Source organism: Ochotona curzoniae, unplaced genomic scaffold (assembly GCF_017591425.1).
Source record: "Ochotona curzoniae isolate NIBS_2020 unplaced genomic scaffold, NIBS_Ocur_1.0 scaffold_3890, whole genome shotgun sequence".
Classification (NCBI taxonomy): domain Eukaryota; kingdom Metazoa; phylum Chordata; class Mammalia; order Lagomorpha; family Ochotonidae; genus Ochotona; species Ochotona curzoniae.
The window spans coordinates 16,491,998-16,510,880 of NW_024467115.1; the positions used below are offsets into that span (position 1 = coordinate 16,491,998).

The 18,883-nt window shown below is 36.4% G+C and overlaps 1 protein-coding gene across 1 annotated transcript in view; it reads right to left on the reverse strand.

The window, feature by feature from the left end:
* The window catches only part of AHI1 (Abelson helper integration site 1), a 190,262-nt gene that overhangs the window by 71,441 nt on the left and 99,938 nt on the right, over positions 1-18,883 (reverse strand). The window contains exon 21 of the mRNA XM_040965629.1: positions 1,377-1,432. Coding sequence (XP_040821563.1) covers positions 1,377-1,432 — 56 coding nt within the window. The remainder of the gene's footprint in view (positions 1-1,376; positions 1,433-18,883) is intronic.

Here is an 18,883-nt window from a genome sequence, read left to right on the forward strand (position 1 = left end):
CCTGTCCTTATTTTCTATAGAAGATGTTGCCAAATTTGTCTCACAATAGGAAATAGTGATTCACACCAAATACTTACAAGATTTACTGCCTAGAAATGATAGGAACTAAAAGAAAAATTTAAATGTACTCTAGTCACTTATACTTTGATTCTTTCAGCTAGGAACTAGCAAAATATCTACATATGTATATATCTATATATTATCTATATCTATATATAAAATTGGAAAGTTAGATTGACAGAGAGAAAGATCTTCCATCTACTGATTCAGTCTCCCAGTGGTTACAACTGCTAGAGCTGAGCCAATCTGAAGCCAAGAGCAAGGAGCTTCTTTTGGGTCTCCCATGCAATTGCAGGGTCCCAAGGCTTTGGGCCATCCTCTACTGCTTTTCCAGGCCACAAGCAGGGAGCTATATGGAAAGTGGAGCTGCAGGGACATGACCCAATGCCCATATGGATCCTGGTATGTGCAAGGTAAGGACTTTAGCGCTGGGCTACTCAACCAATATAGCAGCAGACCCTCAATGAATATATATATTTACCATATATATTAATATATTTATATAATATGGGATATTATTAATATATATTTATATAATAAATATATTATATATTTGTGTTTATTTATATAGATTATATATTAATATAGCTATATAATATATTCATATATTAATATATTTGTATCATATATTATATATATTTATTATATATGATTAATATATATATTTATTAGATTGCATTATGTGACACAGTTTTAGGCACTAGGATTCCCCCTATCGAACATATATTACATACAAATATATTTAAAGACCAAAGGAAAACTGACTTCTTTTCTTTACAAAATATTTTAAAAATCTGATATATGCAAAAATTATTAAATGCTTGTATTGTGTGGTAGTAATGGAAATGGGATAAATGAGAAATTTTCATAATTGCAAAGTAAAGTAACCTATTAGAGAAATGAACCACAGTAGACTTCATTCACTATTACAAAACATTGCACTAAATAATGATGTAAGCGTACAGACTAGTATTCACTTTAAAACGGCATAAATCAACATGCTAAATATTTGCATACATTTGCATAAACCAACAAAGTAATAACTTATCGGAATTATAAACGATAAAGTCAAAAAATTCATATAAATTAAGTACCTATAAAAAAATGAAGCGGTATCTTATTTTTTCTATGTCTCACCTAAATTAGAACATCTTTTTTTTTTTTCCATTAGTGAGAAAACATGAAAGTAATTTTCTTGCAAGGCTATAACGTCTGGTGAAAGCAAGGGTGTAAGAGCGGGTGTAAGAGCTTTCTAGCAGCGCATTTCATGTCAGTGTAACCAGGATCATTTTTCAGCTTCATGAGGACTGGCTTACCGTTGGTGCTGTGTCTACCTGATGGTTGCGAGGCCTTCTTTCTGCGCTGACCATTCCTATGGAAACAAAAGATTGTATTCACTTACTATGTCTGTTCGTTTTATTTGAAGACAAATTTAAGTCCGTGAGACATCACTGACCCAGTTTAAGAGAAGAAAGCCTTGCCTGATGGATCCCTAGATGTGTATCATGAATTCATTAATCAGAAACATTTGTTGAGTTTAGCTAAACACCTGACTCAAGGTCGGCTAAGCCAATTTTTTCCTAGTCATTGTGTCCAATAATAGTGCAAGATGTGTCTATATGACATAAGTCGCTCACAGATTTTATCATTACCTCGTCTTCACTGCTTTTCTTGCACAAAAAAAGTTTTATTTCTGACCTGAGGCCATCAATGTTTTATAAAAGCATATCACAAGACTGTGAAAGGAATTACCACTACCTTCCTTTCTCAAAATACTAAAGCAACTTGTGTTTCTCTTGGACTGTCTAGCTTCCCACTTAAGCATATTCCAGTTCACTGCTGAGTGCCTGAACGAGAGGTGGTACCTTGATTCTCTCTTGTAAAATGATAATGTGGATGGCTAATCTTGGGAGGCATCCTTTTATCATTTGTGGATTTTTCTTTGTGTTACCAATGTCGTCTACACATTTATGTGTAACAAACAGTCTTTAAAGATAACATATGGCATTCTCGTCTATAGACACTGGTTAGCTAGCTCAAGTTAAAAGTGAGCAAGGATGTGGGTTTCATGAATTTTCCAATATCCATCCATGAGCAAACTAATCTGAGGTAGCATATTAGAATACTCTGTTTAAATAACACGAATGCTGGACACAAGCAGGCTACAGGAGGGAACTGTAAAGTTTGTTAACAACAATTAGCTAAGTTCTCAGATGCAAAAGAAATTTTATCTTCTCTCTTTCATAAGCATTTACATTTTTTCCTTTTAGGTATGATAAGGGATTAAGTGAGATCAACGCAAAATAACTACTTTTTACTTTTTAAGATTATATTAAACAACGCATATAGGTTTGGTTTCATTTAAAAAATACTTCCAGGGGGGCCAGCAATGAGACGTAGCAGGTAAAGCCTGTAATTGTAATGCTGGCATCCCATATGGGCATTGTCTCATGTTCTGGCTGCTCCACTTCATATCCAGATCACTGCCAGTGGTCGGGAAAAAGCAAAGGAAGGTGGCTTAAGTACTTGGCTCCTGCCACCCATGTGGGAGATCAGATGAAGTTCCTGGCTCCTGGCTTTGATCTGGTCCTTGCTGCTATGTAGGGAATAAACCAGTAGATTGAAGATCCTTCCCCCACACCTTTTGTCTCTCCTCTGCCCAACACAATGATTATCAAATAAACAAGTCCTTGTTTGCTTGTTTGTTTTTAAAATTCTTTCAATATGTATTGTTAGCCAGTGAAATATAATGTAGTAGACTTCAGTCAACTAACATTTACTGAATGGCTATGTGACAGTGATGAAAGATGAAACAAACATGATTTCTGACTCAAGAACCTAGTAACATAGAAACACTGTCTTTAAAAAAAAATGCAAGAGTAAATGAGCAAGGTTTTGTCTTAAGTATTTAGGTGTTTTTGATGGAAAGACTCATATTGTTAGAGGAACACTGGTTTGTGTAGAACATTTTTTCAAAAAAACAGTGAAACATTGGAAAGCATTCAATTAATGAAGATGCTTGTTACAAGATTTTAACTGTACGGAAGTGTCCACATACCCAGCCGGTGTATTCCCACAACCCTCTGAATTGCAACCTTTGACAGCATTTAAGGTCTGGAACACTGGTTCCCATACCATGGGGTGCAGGAATTAGCAATATCTCACAGTTGTATTCCCACTATTATGTGACTGCCAAAAATTGATAGAGTATTTTTTAACGCTGTTATCCAATTATGAAAATTGTTTCAGTGTGTTTACTGTAAATCAATGCATTCACAGGGTATTAACACTTTGAATGTTTATCATTTTGTCCAACTGCAGCATTTCTTAAGTAAATCAAAGTACTTTTATTGTAGATATAGCCAATGATTATTAACATTTTTATTTTTAAAAAACCTCCTTCAAGGCCCGGCGATGTGGTCTACCGGCTAAAGTCCTTGCCTTCAACGCCCTGGGATACCATATGGGAGCCGGTTCTAATCCTGGCAGCTCCACTTCCCATCCAGCTTCCTGCTTGTGGCCTGGGAAAGCAGTTGAGGACGGCCCAAAGCTTTGGGACCCTGCACCTGCATGTGGGATACCCAGAAGAAGTTCCTGGCTCATGGCTTTGGATCGGCATAGCATCGGCTGTTGTGCTCACTTGGGAAATGAATCATCAGACGGAAGATCTTCCTCTCTGTTTCACCTCCTCTCTGTGTATCTGACTTTCCAATAAATAAATAAATATTTTTTAAAAATCCTTCAAATATCAACATAATTACGTTATGCTTCAACTATCAGATTTTTCCAAAAAGTATAAAAATGAATCATTTGTATAAAAACAAATAATTTAAAATCCTGTAAATATTATACCATGTTATCAATCCACCAAATCGAAATCAATTGTTAAGCTGAACCACAAGTTAAAAAAATAATAATAATTTTGGCTTGTGGAGAAGTGTACAGTGTTTTAGAAACTCTTCCTTATCAGTTATCCACTGATATAAATCTCCAACAATCAAGTGAGTAGGAGGGAATGTTTCATAGTAATATAATTTTAACCTCCATTTAAATTGTTTTAAAAATATTACTAAGATGTTTCTGCAATGTTACAATGGTGCTTTCCAGTGGTCACAATTTACAGTTTCAATTTGTATCTATGTAGCTCACTAACATGAAGGGCAGTTTTACTGTAATTATTCCTGAAAAGAAAAGTGGAATACTAGCTTAAATGAATGAACACAGTATGACTTAGAACAAACAATAAATACTGCCATGCAAACTCGTCTACTTCATGTATTTATTCACCAAGAAATTATGCATTAGATTTTGTTAACAATCTTTTTCACTTTAACTCAAAAATGTCATGACTTACTGGTAGTGTCCATAAATTCCAAACTATATTACTGGGGAATGGGAGGGAAATAAAGTGATAAATGCACTCTATATAGAAAGCAGTTTCCTCAGATTAAGCCTCTAAAAAAATTTTCAGGGCAGGTGTTGTAACCCAGCAGGTTAAGTCATAGCTTGGGATACCTACAGTCCATAATCAAGGCATGCTTCAGCTCTGTACTGACTTGCATCCCGCTGAGGCAACAGATAAGCTCTTATACTTGGGTCCCTGCCACCCATGTGGGAAACCCCGATGGAGTTTCTGACTGCTGGTTTTGACACAGAGCTGCTGTGGGTATTTGGAGAGTCAACCATTGGGTGAAAGCTCTCTCTCCTTTTTCTTGTTCTTCCTTTCAATTAAATTAAAAATAAGCATTAAAAAAAGTTTCTCTTCTACACTATTTAACACTTTGTCAGTTACAATCTTTTTTCATGAATTCCAACAGAAATCACTCAAGTCAATCTGTCTCATCACTCCGGGACCTTCAACTCTAAACATGTCAACAGAAGAGCCAAATGCTTCAACAAGCAATTCTGAAATTTAGAAAGTTATATGATTGGACTGCACTGTTCAAAGCAATCAGAAACATACAATCCAGAGGTTGCCAGGTTCTTTTGCTTTTCAGGGTGGGCAGTCAAGAGAAGGGAGTAACAAATGAAGTAACATGCTGATCAAGAGCACAGCTGCAACGCACACACACACACACACACACACACATACACACACACACACACACACACACAGAGGGATCCTTTAGTTTTTAAAAATCACTGCAGATGAACTGTGCGGACCTACTGCTCATGATGCCATGATACTATCCACGATTTCAGGAAGTTCTTCCTCCTTGTTCCTTCTTAGTCCCTGTCTTCCCTCCAAAACAATTCCATGTAAGTCATGGCTCAGGTTTAAAAGAAAGTCTCACTACTTGGGTTTGTTTGTTTATTATTTTGCTTTTGTTTTCATTAGCTAGGTGGCAAATATTGCTCCTTGCTACAATGATAAGGTGAGTCCTGGGGCAGTGCTTTGGTTAAACCGGCATCTCTGTTCTTTTGATTTTTCTAGCTGGTTCCCTGAACAGTAGTTTCTTGGAAGCCAGAGAGCTCCTTACCGGCCTGTGCCTGTGGCTTTCATTTTGCTTCTCAAGGGACTTCCAAGAACTCCATTCTTTTCAACATTGGTGGGAGACAGACACTACATGGAGCACAGTTCCACTGTGACTGCACAAGAACTGCAAATTAGCTAGCATGCTTCAATATAACTTAACATCAGAGGTCTCTGTAATGCCACAGCTACATTTGCATATACATTAATATCCCGTTAAATCAGCAAATGGCATTGACGGCTTTCTGGTACTTGGGGGGATGATCTGGCAGTTACGTGTTGTGAATATAATTTTCAACACCGGGATCCTCTATTAGGATACTGTCCTTGTGCAGCTGGCTTAATACAGGGAGTCCAGCTCCACATGGTGGACCGGTCCTCAGTTGTGCTGCTGGACCAAAGAGAAGTCTGTCTGCTTATCCTCTGCACCTATTGCACAGCTATCTTTCAAGTCTTCACTATTTTTTTTTCATATACATTTGTTTTACTTATTTTACTTATTTGGAAGGCAGAGTGAAAAAGAGGAGGAGCAACTAGAGATCTTCTATGGACTGCCTCACTCCAGTGAAAGGAAGTGAAGCAGCCAGGACTCAAACTGGTACTCTGATAAAGATTATTGGCATCACAGCAGCAGCTTCTCCAGCTGTGCCACAATCTGGCTCCTGCAGGGACTCTCACATCAGCTATCTTACCCCAAAAATGAATTTACTTCCACTTGTTTAGTTTCCAAATACTCAAGCGTCAGAAACTCAACCTGGCTCTCCCAAATAGCTGGTAGTGCCCAAACTGCTTGACTCATCACCTGCCTCCTGAGATGTGTATCAGCAGGAAGCTGGAATCTGGAGCAGAGCTGGAACGCAGATACACTAATACAGGATGCAGGCATCCCAAAAGACATCCTAGCTGCTGCTCCCGGGGATTCTTGATGAACTTCCAGGTAAAGGAGGGAGTATTTGAGGCATAAGTCAAGTTTTGTTGTTGGAAGCTGTGCTTTCGCAAGTAAAGCATGGGATTTGGGATCCTGCCATCTTCCTGTTGTCTTCAACATCTAAAGTTTTCTCCTATCTTTGCCATAATCCCCTTCTGTTCCATGCACAAAAAGTGAGAAACTCCCTTGGAAGTTGAGTTTGCTGCTGATACCCTGTTACTGTAGTTTGTGACAGAGTTTCTTGAACTAGACCCATTCAGTGGATCACCCATCATGCCAAGTGACAAAGATTCCTGTTCGGAGTCTTCTGGACCGCTGGTGGACCTAAAATGATTCTTCACCAGAATAATAGTTTCCTGTGTTCCTGAAGGCTTGACACCTATTGACAACAGCTGTGTTTGTTTTGTAAGAACCTGGTGAATTAAAGTCACACACAGAACTACCACTGGGAAAGGGAGTGGTGTTTCAAAGTAATGTACAGGGATAGGAGACTGAGAACTGTTGGCAGGAATTACACACAGGCTACATAAAGACTGGTGAGCTTTACGGTGCTTTAAATGGGTTGATTATTCACAGCAGAGGGTCTTTAAAAAGTTAATGGGAAAATGCATATTATGAAAAAAATGCGTATGTATTTTAAAACTTTTTGTCAAAGCTGAAGTAGCCTTGTACTAGAATCCATGAATTATTCTTAACAAAAAATGCAAGGATGGCTTTGATCCTTTTCATATACGTTTTGCCCAGGACTGCTTTAATTTGGCTGAAGTATTAAAAAGCTTTCTCGGCATCTATGTGTGACTGGAAAGTGATATGCAAGTTCTATTGTGTGCAGGATCAGAGCCTATCATTTTGGGGTAGTTTTGATTTTTGAACAAAGTTTTCACTTCCTCTACAGTTTTACAAATGTAAGAATCAGAATATAATGCTTACAACTTGATCTTATCTTCTTATCAACCTGTACCCTTGGAGTAGTGTGAATTCTCATAGCTTCTGCATTTCCTTAGGTCTCCAGAAATTGCTAAAGTGCCTTTTCCAGAAACATCACTCAGACTTGCTGGTCCTAGAATCATTTCCCTAGCTGATTCCCAATGCCTGCAGTATTTCTTATAGTCTTATAAGCTGAAGAATACATTATTTCATACCTCTTTACCAGTGTCTTCTGAAAGCTATGTATTATCCGCAGGGCACTATCCTGAAGTGGCTGCTGCTTCTCTATGCTTGGAGCTTTCAGTTCCAACAGTTACTGGGATAGCATGAGGATATCTGGGAAGAATTTCTTGCCATCCTTGGCAAGAAATTTCATATGCTGTCATTGGCTATCAGAAACAGAACTTCCATGCCATGTAATCCTTTAAAGATGTCATGAGTTTTCAGAAATGTTCGGAGCACACAGCATGAAAGAGTAGGACTGGTGGGTTCAGGTGCCAATTCTACAGCATATTTGCCTTGGGAAGTCACATGGTGATGGTAACTGCTGATACCTCTATATATTCCTGCCCTCCTCAGAGCAGGATAAGATGTCACATTCAAAAAAGTAATTTTACGTAGAGAAAGTAAAAATAACTAAAAAACATCCACCAAATATCACCTCAAACTCTGCATCCTCAAGCTTATACAATTACACGGAAAAAAATATTTTATGGCTCAACTTTAGAATACGACAGTATAGAAAACTGGAATTCTAAAAAGTGGATTTAATTTTAAATCTAGATAGTATATGAAAGAAATACAATTTGGAAATACAACCATACATGTTCATTCAAATTTGAAGTCAATAATATAGAAGAGAAAGGATCTTGCTCAAAGAAAAAAGCTCCAAATTTCTATTTTAAATTAATTTGATAATATATATACTCTGTGGGAACCATGAAATAAATAAGGATACAAGTGTTTGTATTTATATTTCAAATTATAAATATATTTATTCACTGTATTGATTGCACAGTTATACATTCTAGTTAAAACGTCTATGTTACCATGGAACATTTTAAACATTAAATTAGCTCCAAATAAATCTGGAAAGAAAAAATATTTATGAAAAAATCAGTTAATAAGAAATGAAGAAAATAAATTAAAAAAATCAATGTCAGTAATATGTTATTTGATATTCCAGTGGACAATCTCTGCTTTCAGAGCTGACACTGCTGACACTTAGTGCAGTTACTGATACAGCTGTGTTTAGACTAATCACCTTGCTATTCCATTGGATTTTGATTCCTTTCTTTTCCCTTTTGGTATTATTTTGGAAGACCAAAATATACTTATTATGCCATTTCGGTTCCCTTGGCCTTATAGCTATATCTTTTAAAAATATTTTCAAGTGTTTAATCTATAAATTAATTTATTATTGTATATCCTAAATTAGAGAATTCAAAAACAACATGAACTCCTTAAAAAGAGTACAGCTTCATTTGTTTTACTACTCTGTACGCTACTGCTGTTTTCTATTTTATTTCAACATAAATATGTAGGAATATACTGTCAGGACTTGAACTTGTACCCCATGTCACTGGCCATAGTACAATGCCAACTTGGAATATGCTTTGTTTTTGTCACAGCTGAGCCAACATATCTGTCCACAAATGGTGAGCAGGTAAACCAAACCAGTAACTGTTGTAAAGAAACTTACAACCCAAGGACCAGCAAATAGACTACAACTGTTAGTGACACTGATGTTGATGGCAGAATGACATTAAACATAAAATAAAAATCAACTTTTAAACAGAGAAATTGTAGAGAACAAAGAATTGGCCAACATTTTTTAAAGCTTTTAAGAATTTTAAGATAGGGCCTAGCGGCGTGGCCTAGTGGCTAAAGTCCACGCCTTTATTGCGCCGGGATTCCTTATGGGTAGTGGTTCTAATCCTGGCAGCTCCACTTCCCATCCAGCTCCCTGCTTGTGGCCTGGGAAAGCAGTTGAGGATGGCCCAAAGCCTTGGGAACCTGCACCCGTGTGGGAGACTTGGAGGAGGTTCCTGGCTCCTGGCTTTGGATCAGCTCAGTTCTGGCCGTTGCGATAACTTGGGGAGTGAATCATTGGATGGAAGATCTTCCTCTCTGTCTCTCTTCCTTCTGTATATCTGACTTTGTAATGAAAATAAAATAAGTATTTATTCAAAAAAGAATTTTAAGATAGTTAATGAAAAACAAAGATAACCCAATTTTAATGGAAGCCAATCATGACTTTCAGAAAGCAAATCAGGAACCAGCATTGTGGCTTAGCAAAGCCACTACAGCCTGCTATGCTCTATTCCTGATGGGTACCAGTGCATGACCCATTTGTTCCACTTCTGATCAAGCTATCTGGAGAGAGAACCAGCTGATGGAAGACCTATCAGAAAATAAGTAACATTCTTGAGGGGATGCAACTAATGAACAGTAGTTCTAGGGCCAGAACTCTTGCAGCTAAGTTGCAAACCCTTTAGACTTGCTTATCTATTTTGCTAGCCTCTGTGGCTGATTCTGTTCACTGTTACACCTAATGTGCCTAACCCAAACGCTCAAAACACACAACCTCCTCAAGAGTTTGGTCAAATATTGGTGAAATCAATGTATTCTCTTATGCTGTATCCATCCTACTCACATGCTACAGAACAGTGTCAAGAGAGAACATCAGTCATCAGAGTGCTTGACTTAATATTCTGGGACTTTCTTCCAAAATATAAATTTACTACCTCCTTTGAGAACACTCCTATACGTATTATAAAACTGAAATGTAAAAACTTCCAAATTTCCCACAAAGTATCACACTCTAGAGAAGATAATAAAAGAGACTTAATGCTCCTTGGAAGACATTCTTCATATTACATTTTGTTCACTGCCAAATCATGACATTTCCCCCTGACCCATTTACTTGAATAACATGAGTAGCAGAATCACATTTTAAAGCTTCCTGAATCTTTACCCACTGCCAACTCAGGACCATGATCAAAGGAAGAGAGAAAAATGATTATTCTGCAAAACAGAGACAGGCAAGAATATGAAACAGTTCCACAACTAGAACAGATATTGAGTAATCTCTCCCATCACCAACAGATGGTCATGTGCTCTTTGCTAACCATACAGGACTGAGCCAGGAGAAGCTCCTCTCCCCTCACACCACACCCTTTTAAAATGAGTTGTTCGTTTCAGGCAACAGTGTACCTACGCATCCCACATGAGTTCTGAAGTTCCTGTGAATCTCTGCACAGGATAGACAGAAGATAGGCATCAATTACCTGAGGATAAAAAAGAAAATGAAGCAAAACTTATGATACTCCAGTGGAATAAAGCTGTAGGAAGCATGGATCTTTTCTGCTAAGTTTAGCATAAAATTGTCTGCAATGAGATCGCAAGTTCTTTCTAGGAACTGGAAAAGAAGGGGCCAGCATTGTACTGAAGCAGGTTAAACCAGTACTTGTGATACTGAAACTGGGCATTTTACCTGAGTGCCTGCTGGAGATTTGGCACTCAGGTCTGGATCAGCATTTCTGATACAGGTCCCTATTAATGTGCCTTGGGAAGGAGGGAGGATGGCCTGCCCACATGGGGACCTGGATGGAACTGCTGCCTCTCAGCACTGGCCTGGTGCAGTCTGAGTTGTAGTCACTTAGGAACTGAACCAGCAGATGATGATCCCTTTCTCTTTACTGCTCCTTTTCAAATAAAAAAAAAAGGTTGGAAAAAACCTAAAAAAGAAGTAAAACTATGTTTCTTAGAAAATAGAGTAGTCCAAAAGAATCAGTGTTAAAATTAAATAACCAGTAACAGAACAATCAGAAATGTAGCAAGATACAAAATTTAATATACAAAGTGCCAGCATGGCAGGGTGCACCGTAGGCTAATTTTCTGATTGCAAGGGCCAGGATCCCATATGGGTACCAGTTCATGTCCTAGCTGCTCCACTTCCAATCAAGTTCTCTGCCTAGGGTCTAGGAAAGCAGCAGAAAATGGCGCAAGGCACTGAGTCCCTGCACCACACAGGAGGCCAAGAAGAAGCTCCTGTCATCCAGCTCCAGATTAGCTTGGCTCTGGCCACTGTGGTCATCTGGGCAGTGAATTGTCAGATGGAAGCTCTCTCCCTCTTGGTCTCTTCTCTCTATATAAAAATCTGCTTTTCAAATAAAAAACATTCTTTAAAAAATTTAATATACAAAATCAATATCCTTTATATATTCAAACTAGAAGTTAGATATAACGGAAAAGACATCCCTACTACTAAGAGCAAAAGGTAAAATATGTGAATAAATATAAGAAAAAATGTGTATGGATACTGGTTCTAATCCCGGCAGCTCCACATTGTGAAGAAAACATTTCAAACTTCTGAAAGATAAGTGTGTAATCTTGAACAAGTGAAAAAACATCATTTTTTTTCTTGAGAAGACAGTATCATGTAAGTGTCAAATCTCTCAATTAAAGTAGCAAACTAATGAACTTGCAAGCAAAAGATTTCTTTTGAGCAACAGACAAGGTTTGGTCTAAAATTCATCTATAATAGCATACAAAAGGACTGAAAGCTCCTGAGGAAATAGAAGAGCAACTACTTGAAATAAATATACTCAACATATGCTGTAATGTATATATAAAATATTATATGTACTAAAATAATAATGTACCATTGCTGATACATGAATAGACATGGATCAATAAATTAAAATGTTTAAAAAAGATCCACATATGTATTGGTACAAGAAGAGTCTTTTTCAAACACCTGGTATTAGGATCATTAGTTGGACATTTGGAAAAATGATTCATAATCAAGAATTTGAATAACACATAGATCTGCATACTGAAAAGCCCTACAAGCAATTATTTGCTATTAACAATGAATATTGTGAGTCCCAGAGCTAAGTTCCTAAGTTCCATTATCCATAATAGTATCAGAGCTTCCTGGAGAAGGCAGGTCAACCTACGACATCAAGTTAGTGTTCAGGGCTAATGGATTCATATCAGAGCACACGAGGATAAGCATAAATGTTTTTTTTTTTCCTGCCAAATTAGAGGACAATATCAGCAACAAAAGAAAATGATATAAAAAGTATTAACATTTTGGATGAAAAAAATCTGTAATACCGAAAAAGAAAGGAAGAATAATGAAACTCTCGCTGACTACAGAACAACAGCCAATAAATACAGAAGGGTTGATGCCATTAGGAAACTTCATTCTGCATCCCCTTCCCATTACTGCAACTAATTAAAGATCATCAATTGATGCTGAAACCGTAAAGTGAACTGGGGAACAGGATGTTCACATGATTTCCAAGTATCACCCCATAGATTACTCAGCAAAGAAAAAGGAAACATTTTTATCTTTACAATGGCGATATCTAGTGAACACTACCTTAATCAAGAACTAAACTTCTCAACACTAATCGTGGAACAGCTAACATATAACACCTGGTATGATACCAAAAAACACACATTATCAAATGCCGAAAAGGTTCTACCTGAGTAACAGTGAGATAGGAAACCCAACACACTGAACATTTCGTAAGAGAATCAGCCCAAACTCTAAAAAAGTCAATGTCATTAAAAAAGAGCTAACTCTAGACCATTAACTGAAATTAAACGAGACTGAAACCTAAACTACATGCTGCATGAAACAAGCAAGCAGTTACATTTCTGGATACATTTTAACACGTTAAGAAATTTTGAATATGAATTCTATCAGATGATGTTATGTTATCAACAATTTTCTTAGAATTGATAATGGCACTATGATTTTATGGGAAGGTACCCTTATTTTCAGAATAAATACAATGAAGTTTTCAGAATGAAGAAGGAATTGTTGTAAGTTTAGACGTTTTATTTTACTTCTCATATTTGGAGGAAGAATATTAAGATTTAATGATCACATAGTAAGAATGCAAATCTTCAGAAGTTTTGAACACTGCAAAATCTTTAACACAAAGCAGGATAAAGTTTTAAGTTCTTACTGAAAAACTTTCTCATCAGTATTTAAAAGCAAATAGGCAAATGAACCAACAAATTACCGCTTACACAACTCCAGAATTATTAGATAATTTCCCAAAAATAGCAAAAACTTAAATTAATGTCTGAATAATAACTATTAATCATCTTTTACATATTTTCTGAAAAATAACTTTCTGGGAAAATTATTATCCCCAGTCAGAAGTGTGAGCTGCTTACAGTTTTCTATCATCAGTTTCTCATCCTTTACAATTAGAAAAAACACTTATCAAGGGACAACTTGATACCCTAACTCTGGAGCTATTCTGTATTTCCTTGGAACTGGTGCAGGCCTGTGACCTTGGGTAAGCCATTTGTGCCCTCATACTTACTGGGCAGATCTACCGAGCTATGCCAATTCTTAATGACTGTACTATTTATCTCAAATACTAGCAAAAAATTAAGTTCACTGGTTCATTAAGTCTATAAGGTTAGCAGATCTTTAATTTACATTTAAACTACCAAATAATTTGACTGTTTTAACTAAGAATCAAATAAATATTATTATAATTTCTATCTTAAAAGCTACTAAGAATTGCAAGCAATTTTTAGCATGTGATAATTTTCCTCAGGTGATGCTCACAGGGTACTGTTAAGTCTATCCAAACCACATGCTCTGTGACATGGTCTAGATGTCCAATCTGAGGACAGCTAGGTGTGTATATTTCTATTACAGCCTGTCATCTATATTGGCAAGGTCAATAAACTTTGATTTTGTGTTTAGTCCTTAAATTAAAACTCACTATCTATCACTAACACAGACATTAATAATTTTAACAATGTTATAATACTTCGAAAGATCATAGATATCTGCTTAAGTACAGAAAGGATAATGTAAGTATATTATAACATGTGTTATAAAGTTTCCTGTATCTTCCTGATTCCTCACTGCCTTCTGGGTAGCAAGCATCTATACCCAATAGTTCTTAGTGTTTCAGTGCTTCTCATTCAACAGTCTCTTCCAGCTAATATAATTACTTTTTACTTTGCAAATCCCAGGGATATGCCAACGGTTTTTGTCATATATTCTCCCCCTCACTCCCTCTACTTTAACAGCCCTGACCTTCACTGTTGTTCAAAATGCACAGGTGGATTCCTGCTTCAGTATCTTCATTACGGATGTTGCTCTATCTGGGACAAAGTAAGTACTGACCAGGTACTTACTGAATGGATGAGGATTTGGCATTTGTGGCACAGGTATGTGAATGAATGAAACTTCCTTTATAAATGAAAGGAGTCAAACAACCAGTAGAACGACAAAGTTGAAACAAAAAAAGATTTAATGATAAAAGTTTTTGTTGTTGTTGTTGTTGTTGTTGTACTGCCTTGTGGTTTTGAGAATGTGGGAATGTTAGACACATTTTCTCAGGCCAATTAAGAAAAGATATAATTTAAATTTTGAGGAGATTTTAAATTTAAACCAAGAAAAGACATGAATTAGAAGTTTTCTATAAAGTAAGGAAAGTCATTAACATATGCTTATTATACTACTTTTTTCCCTGTAAATTTTATGGGCCTGACAAATCTTATTAGACACCCCTGTATTTACAATAGTTTTTAAAAAACATTTATTTACTTTTATTGTAAAGGCAGATTTAAAGACAGATGGAGAGACAGAGAGAAAGATCTTCCATCTGCTGATTCACTCCAAAAGCGGCTGCAACAGTTGGAGCTGAGCCAATAGAAAGCCAGGAGCCAGGAACTTCTTCCTGGTTCCACACGCTGGTGCAGGGTCCAGAGCCTTTGCCATGCCCTATTGCTTTCCCAGACCACAAGCAGGGAGCTGGATGTAAAGCGGAGCAGCCAGAACTTGAACCAGTACCCATATGGGATCCAGGCGCATGCAAGGCAACTGAGCCATTGCACCAGACCTTATAAATAGATTTAATATTAGTTTTTAGAATGTTTCACTTTCAACTGTTAAATCTTGGCTTCAAATTGAAGATTAAAAAAACTAAAATGACTTTGTGTATCAATGTTATTATCACTATTAAAAGGGGAAAGGGAAAACAGAAGGAGCCTTACCCACCCACGAACCTGCTGATTTTGACTTGACCAGAACAAAAGAACCTGCTCATTTTCCACTTTTCTCAAGCTATTTAATGACCATGATACAAAAGACTTGATTTCTTTCAAAAGACATTAATATGAAGTAAACTGGGATGCTTTATTTCTCAGAATATTCAAACACCTTGGGAGGCAGAGTTAAAAATACCTGTAGCTATTATATGAATTGTTCGCCTGTAAAACACACATCACAAAATTCAGACCCCTAACTGTTTTATTTATTCATTAACATTTATTTATTTGAAAGGTAGAATTTAAAAAAGAGAAAGAGGGAGAGAAAGAGAGAAAGACTTCTTCCATTCCCCAAATGGCCACAGTGACCAGAACAGGGCTAGGAGCTTCTTCAGGGTTTCCCGCTTGGGTTCTGCAGCCCAAGGACTTGGGTTCAACCTCTGCTATTTTCCCAGGTAATAAGCAGGGTTCTGGATTTGAACTGGAGTACCTAAGACTTGAACAGCACTGAAGTAGGATAGCGGTGTGGAAGGGGGCAGGGTGGCCCCCAGATTCCTAGTTGTAAACTTTCATTTAGAGAACTCCTGAATAGACAGGATTGTTGCATGTTACATAGGCAACACAGAATTCTAAACCAGGCCATATAACTAGGTGCATTTCATGAGGATAACATATCTAATTGGACTACTCCTTTCTTTGTAGTCCTAAGAGTGATGCATGGTGTCTCCTGTTGAACTCACCACCATTGCATTTTAACCATTACCTGTTTGCCTCCTGGACTCCTAAAGTAGACCAAGAGGATTTGGCAGGCAACTCCTGTCCAGTTCTCTCAGGGTTGGCCAGTGTCCCTGTCACTGGGCAGACTCCCAGAGCATGATGAATTACATAGATTAATTCTTGAAATATTTTAAAAATTCTTTTTTTAAACCAAATAATAACTCTTACTAGATAGAGTATCTTTGGTAAAATACAGTATTTCCGGTTCTGTCCAAAAAGGATGGACACTATCAAAAAAACTTTTTGATTTTCACTACTTAAAGAAATTACAATTGAATGTTTTTTAGAGGGGAAAGTTGAGAAAAAGTGCAAACTGCCTTAAGTTACAACATTAGAACCATGTTCCACTTCTTACTTACTGAATCACTTATCATATAAAAACCTCTTAAAAATTTTTTTAGAAAAATGACCAGTCACTCCATTTAGTCATTTGTCAGTTTCCGTATTTCTCATCAACTGTGCTCTCAGACTTGCATGCAAGTTGCTGACTAAGAACAACACAAGGTGATTCTCTATATTTTCATTCACTTTCATTCAAGGAAAAAGCTTCCTGAAAACCTGCATTTAAAATTCTGGAAAATACAAATCAACATTATCTAGAGGTCTCTATCATTACCAGAAGGTCTGGTTCCTAAGGCTAATTTCCATTGCTGACACTTTCAATAACTGATAGATATTCATTTCCAGAAAACTGTACCAGTAAATTACATGATATCACGCAGCTTGTTCACTATCCAGACCAAACTGACTAAACCACAAAATGCAAAAGTATGCACTTGACTTCTCTAAGGGAAACCTTGGTGCTATTCCGAGCACAGGGTTAGCGCAATGTAACCTAACTGGGCAAGAGAAAATGAAAACTTAATTTAGGTAGCCCTTTCTTCTGAATTGTTAAGGTCCAACTTTGAATATCCTTGGCTTTCAGTAGAAAGAAGCTAAAATGCTCTTAAAAGAAGATACTTCTTACCACAGATATAACTGGAAAAGTTAATTTGAGAATAAGGATTTAAAAGGAAAAACCAATGATCACCTTTATAATAGAAAATACAGTATTTCCTTCCCATCCCAGTCTAGTGGTCTATACCAAGGGAGGAAGGGCTTTGTTATAATTAGCACCCACAAAATTTGTAAATAAAAATCATAACCACGTTAAAAATTCATCACTTTGCATAGACTAATAGAACAGAACAGCTGAAATAGACATGAGTGTAAAGTATATGGAAAATGTTCAATAGTTAAGTGGAATGTATGGATGGCTGATTTAAAGGAGTAAAACCTGACCACTGACTTTAAACTCAAATAAAAATATTTTATTATGTAATCAAAGGTATGTATTCATGATTTATAATATTGAAAAACTAAAAAGCCATTTGGTTTAAAATTACAGAATACTCATTTTCTTCAAAAGCATGTATTAAGCTTATTATCAGAAAAAATACGGAAAACAACTTTAAAATTTATATATCTGGAAATGCACCCTATAATCCTATCATTCATTATCTTAAAAGTCTACATGCTGTTGATTTCAGTTTGAGATGATTAACATAGTAAAATATATTCTATGGTTAACAGTAAACTATATGTTGTCTTCATCTCAAACCATAAAAACCAACAATGAAGTTATTTTATCAAAAATAACTCAGCGACTTTGTAAGCAGCCTTCTCGTCTTGCCTATTGTCATATCAACTCTTCCTTTACTCCTTACCTTTGAGTACCTTGCTTCCTGTCAGCTTCCTTTCTCCTGGAGACTAAGCAGCAAGTTACTCTCACCATGCTACATACGAGGTTCTTAGAAAGCACATGAAACCTACTTAAGGGCTGCATGGTAAAAATCACTTTTGTCATAGAAATATTTCAATCAGTGTAGCCAAAGCTGGGATTCTGAATTAACATATAAGTACCAGAGGAATGCAGACATTTACTGAACTGATTTCAACTAATGCTTTCTAAAAGTTAGTGGGAAATTAGATACACTTAATAAAAGAATTTAATGGCTGGAATAGCTCTGAATACAGTCATAAAGATTAAACTGTTAACTTCTGCATTGTGTCAAAGATACCTTGGCATTTATTAAAAGCTTTCACTTGTAGTAAACACTTTCTCACCCTTTATTTTAAAATGACAGGTCACTATGATAAAACAAACTGCTAAAAGTAGTTGCAAAATAAACATTGTGGATGTAAACTTAGGTGTTTCTAACCCCTTGCTTAAGCACTAAAGGAATCTCATCTATTGGCTTAAGAAAAATATGAAACCCTTACAGTATTTTTCAAATCAATCAATATCACTTAACTAATAACAACTTCAAAATCATGAATAGTACCATAATATCTCTAACAATTAAAAAAACAATAATCAGTTCATAAGACTGTCTAATTTGTCTGGAAAACTTTTGTAGAGATGGATTTTATAGATCTGTCTCATATGTTACCTGCTGGCAACATGTGATTTTAAAATTCTAAAATAATTAAAATATTTTGTTTAGTTCTTAGGTCACCATTGCCACATTTCAGCTATTTAACAGCCACACAAGCTTAGAGACTTCTGTAATGGGTAATGTGCATGTAGAGCTCGAGAAATGAGGTCTTGGTTTGAAAATAAACACTTGAGAATCACTACCATAAAGGTTTTATTTAAACTCATGAGATAACCAGTGAAAATATACAGGGAGTAAAAG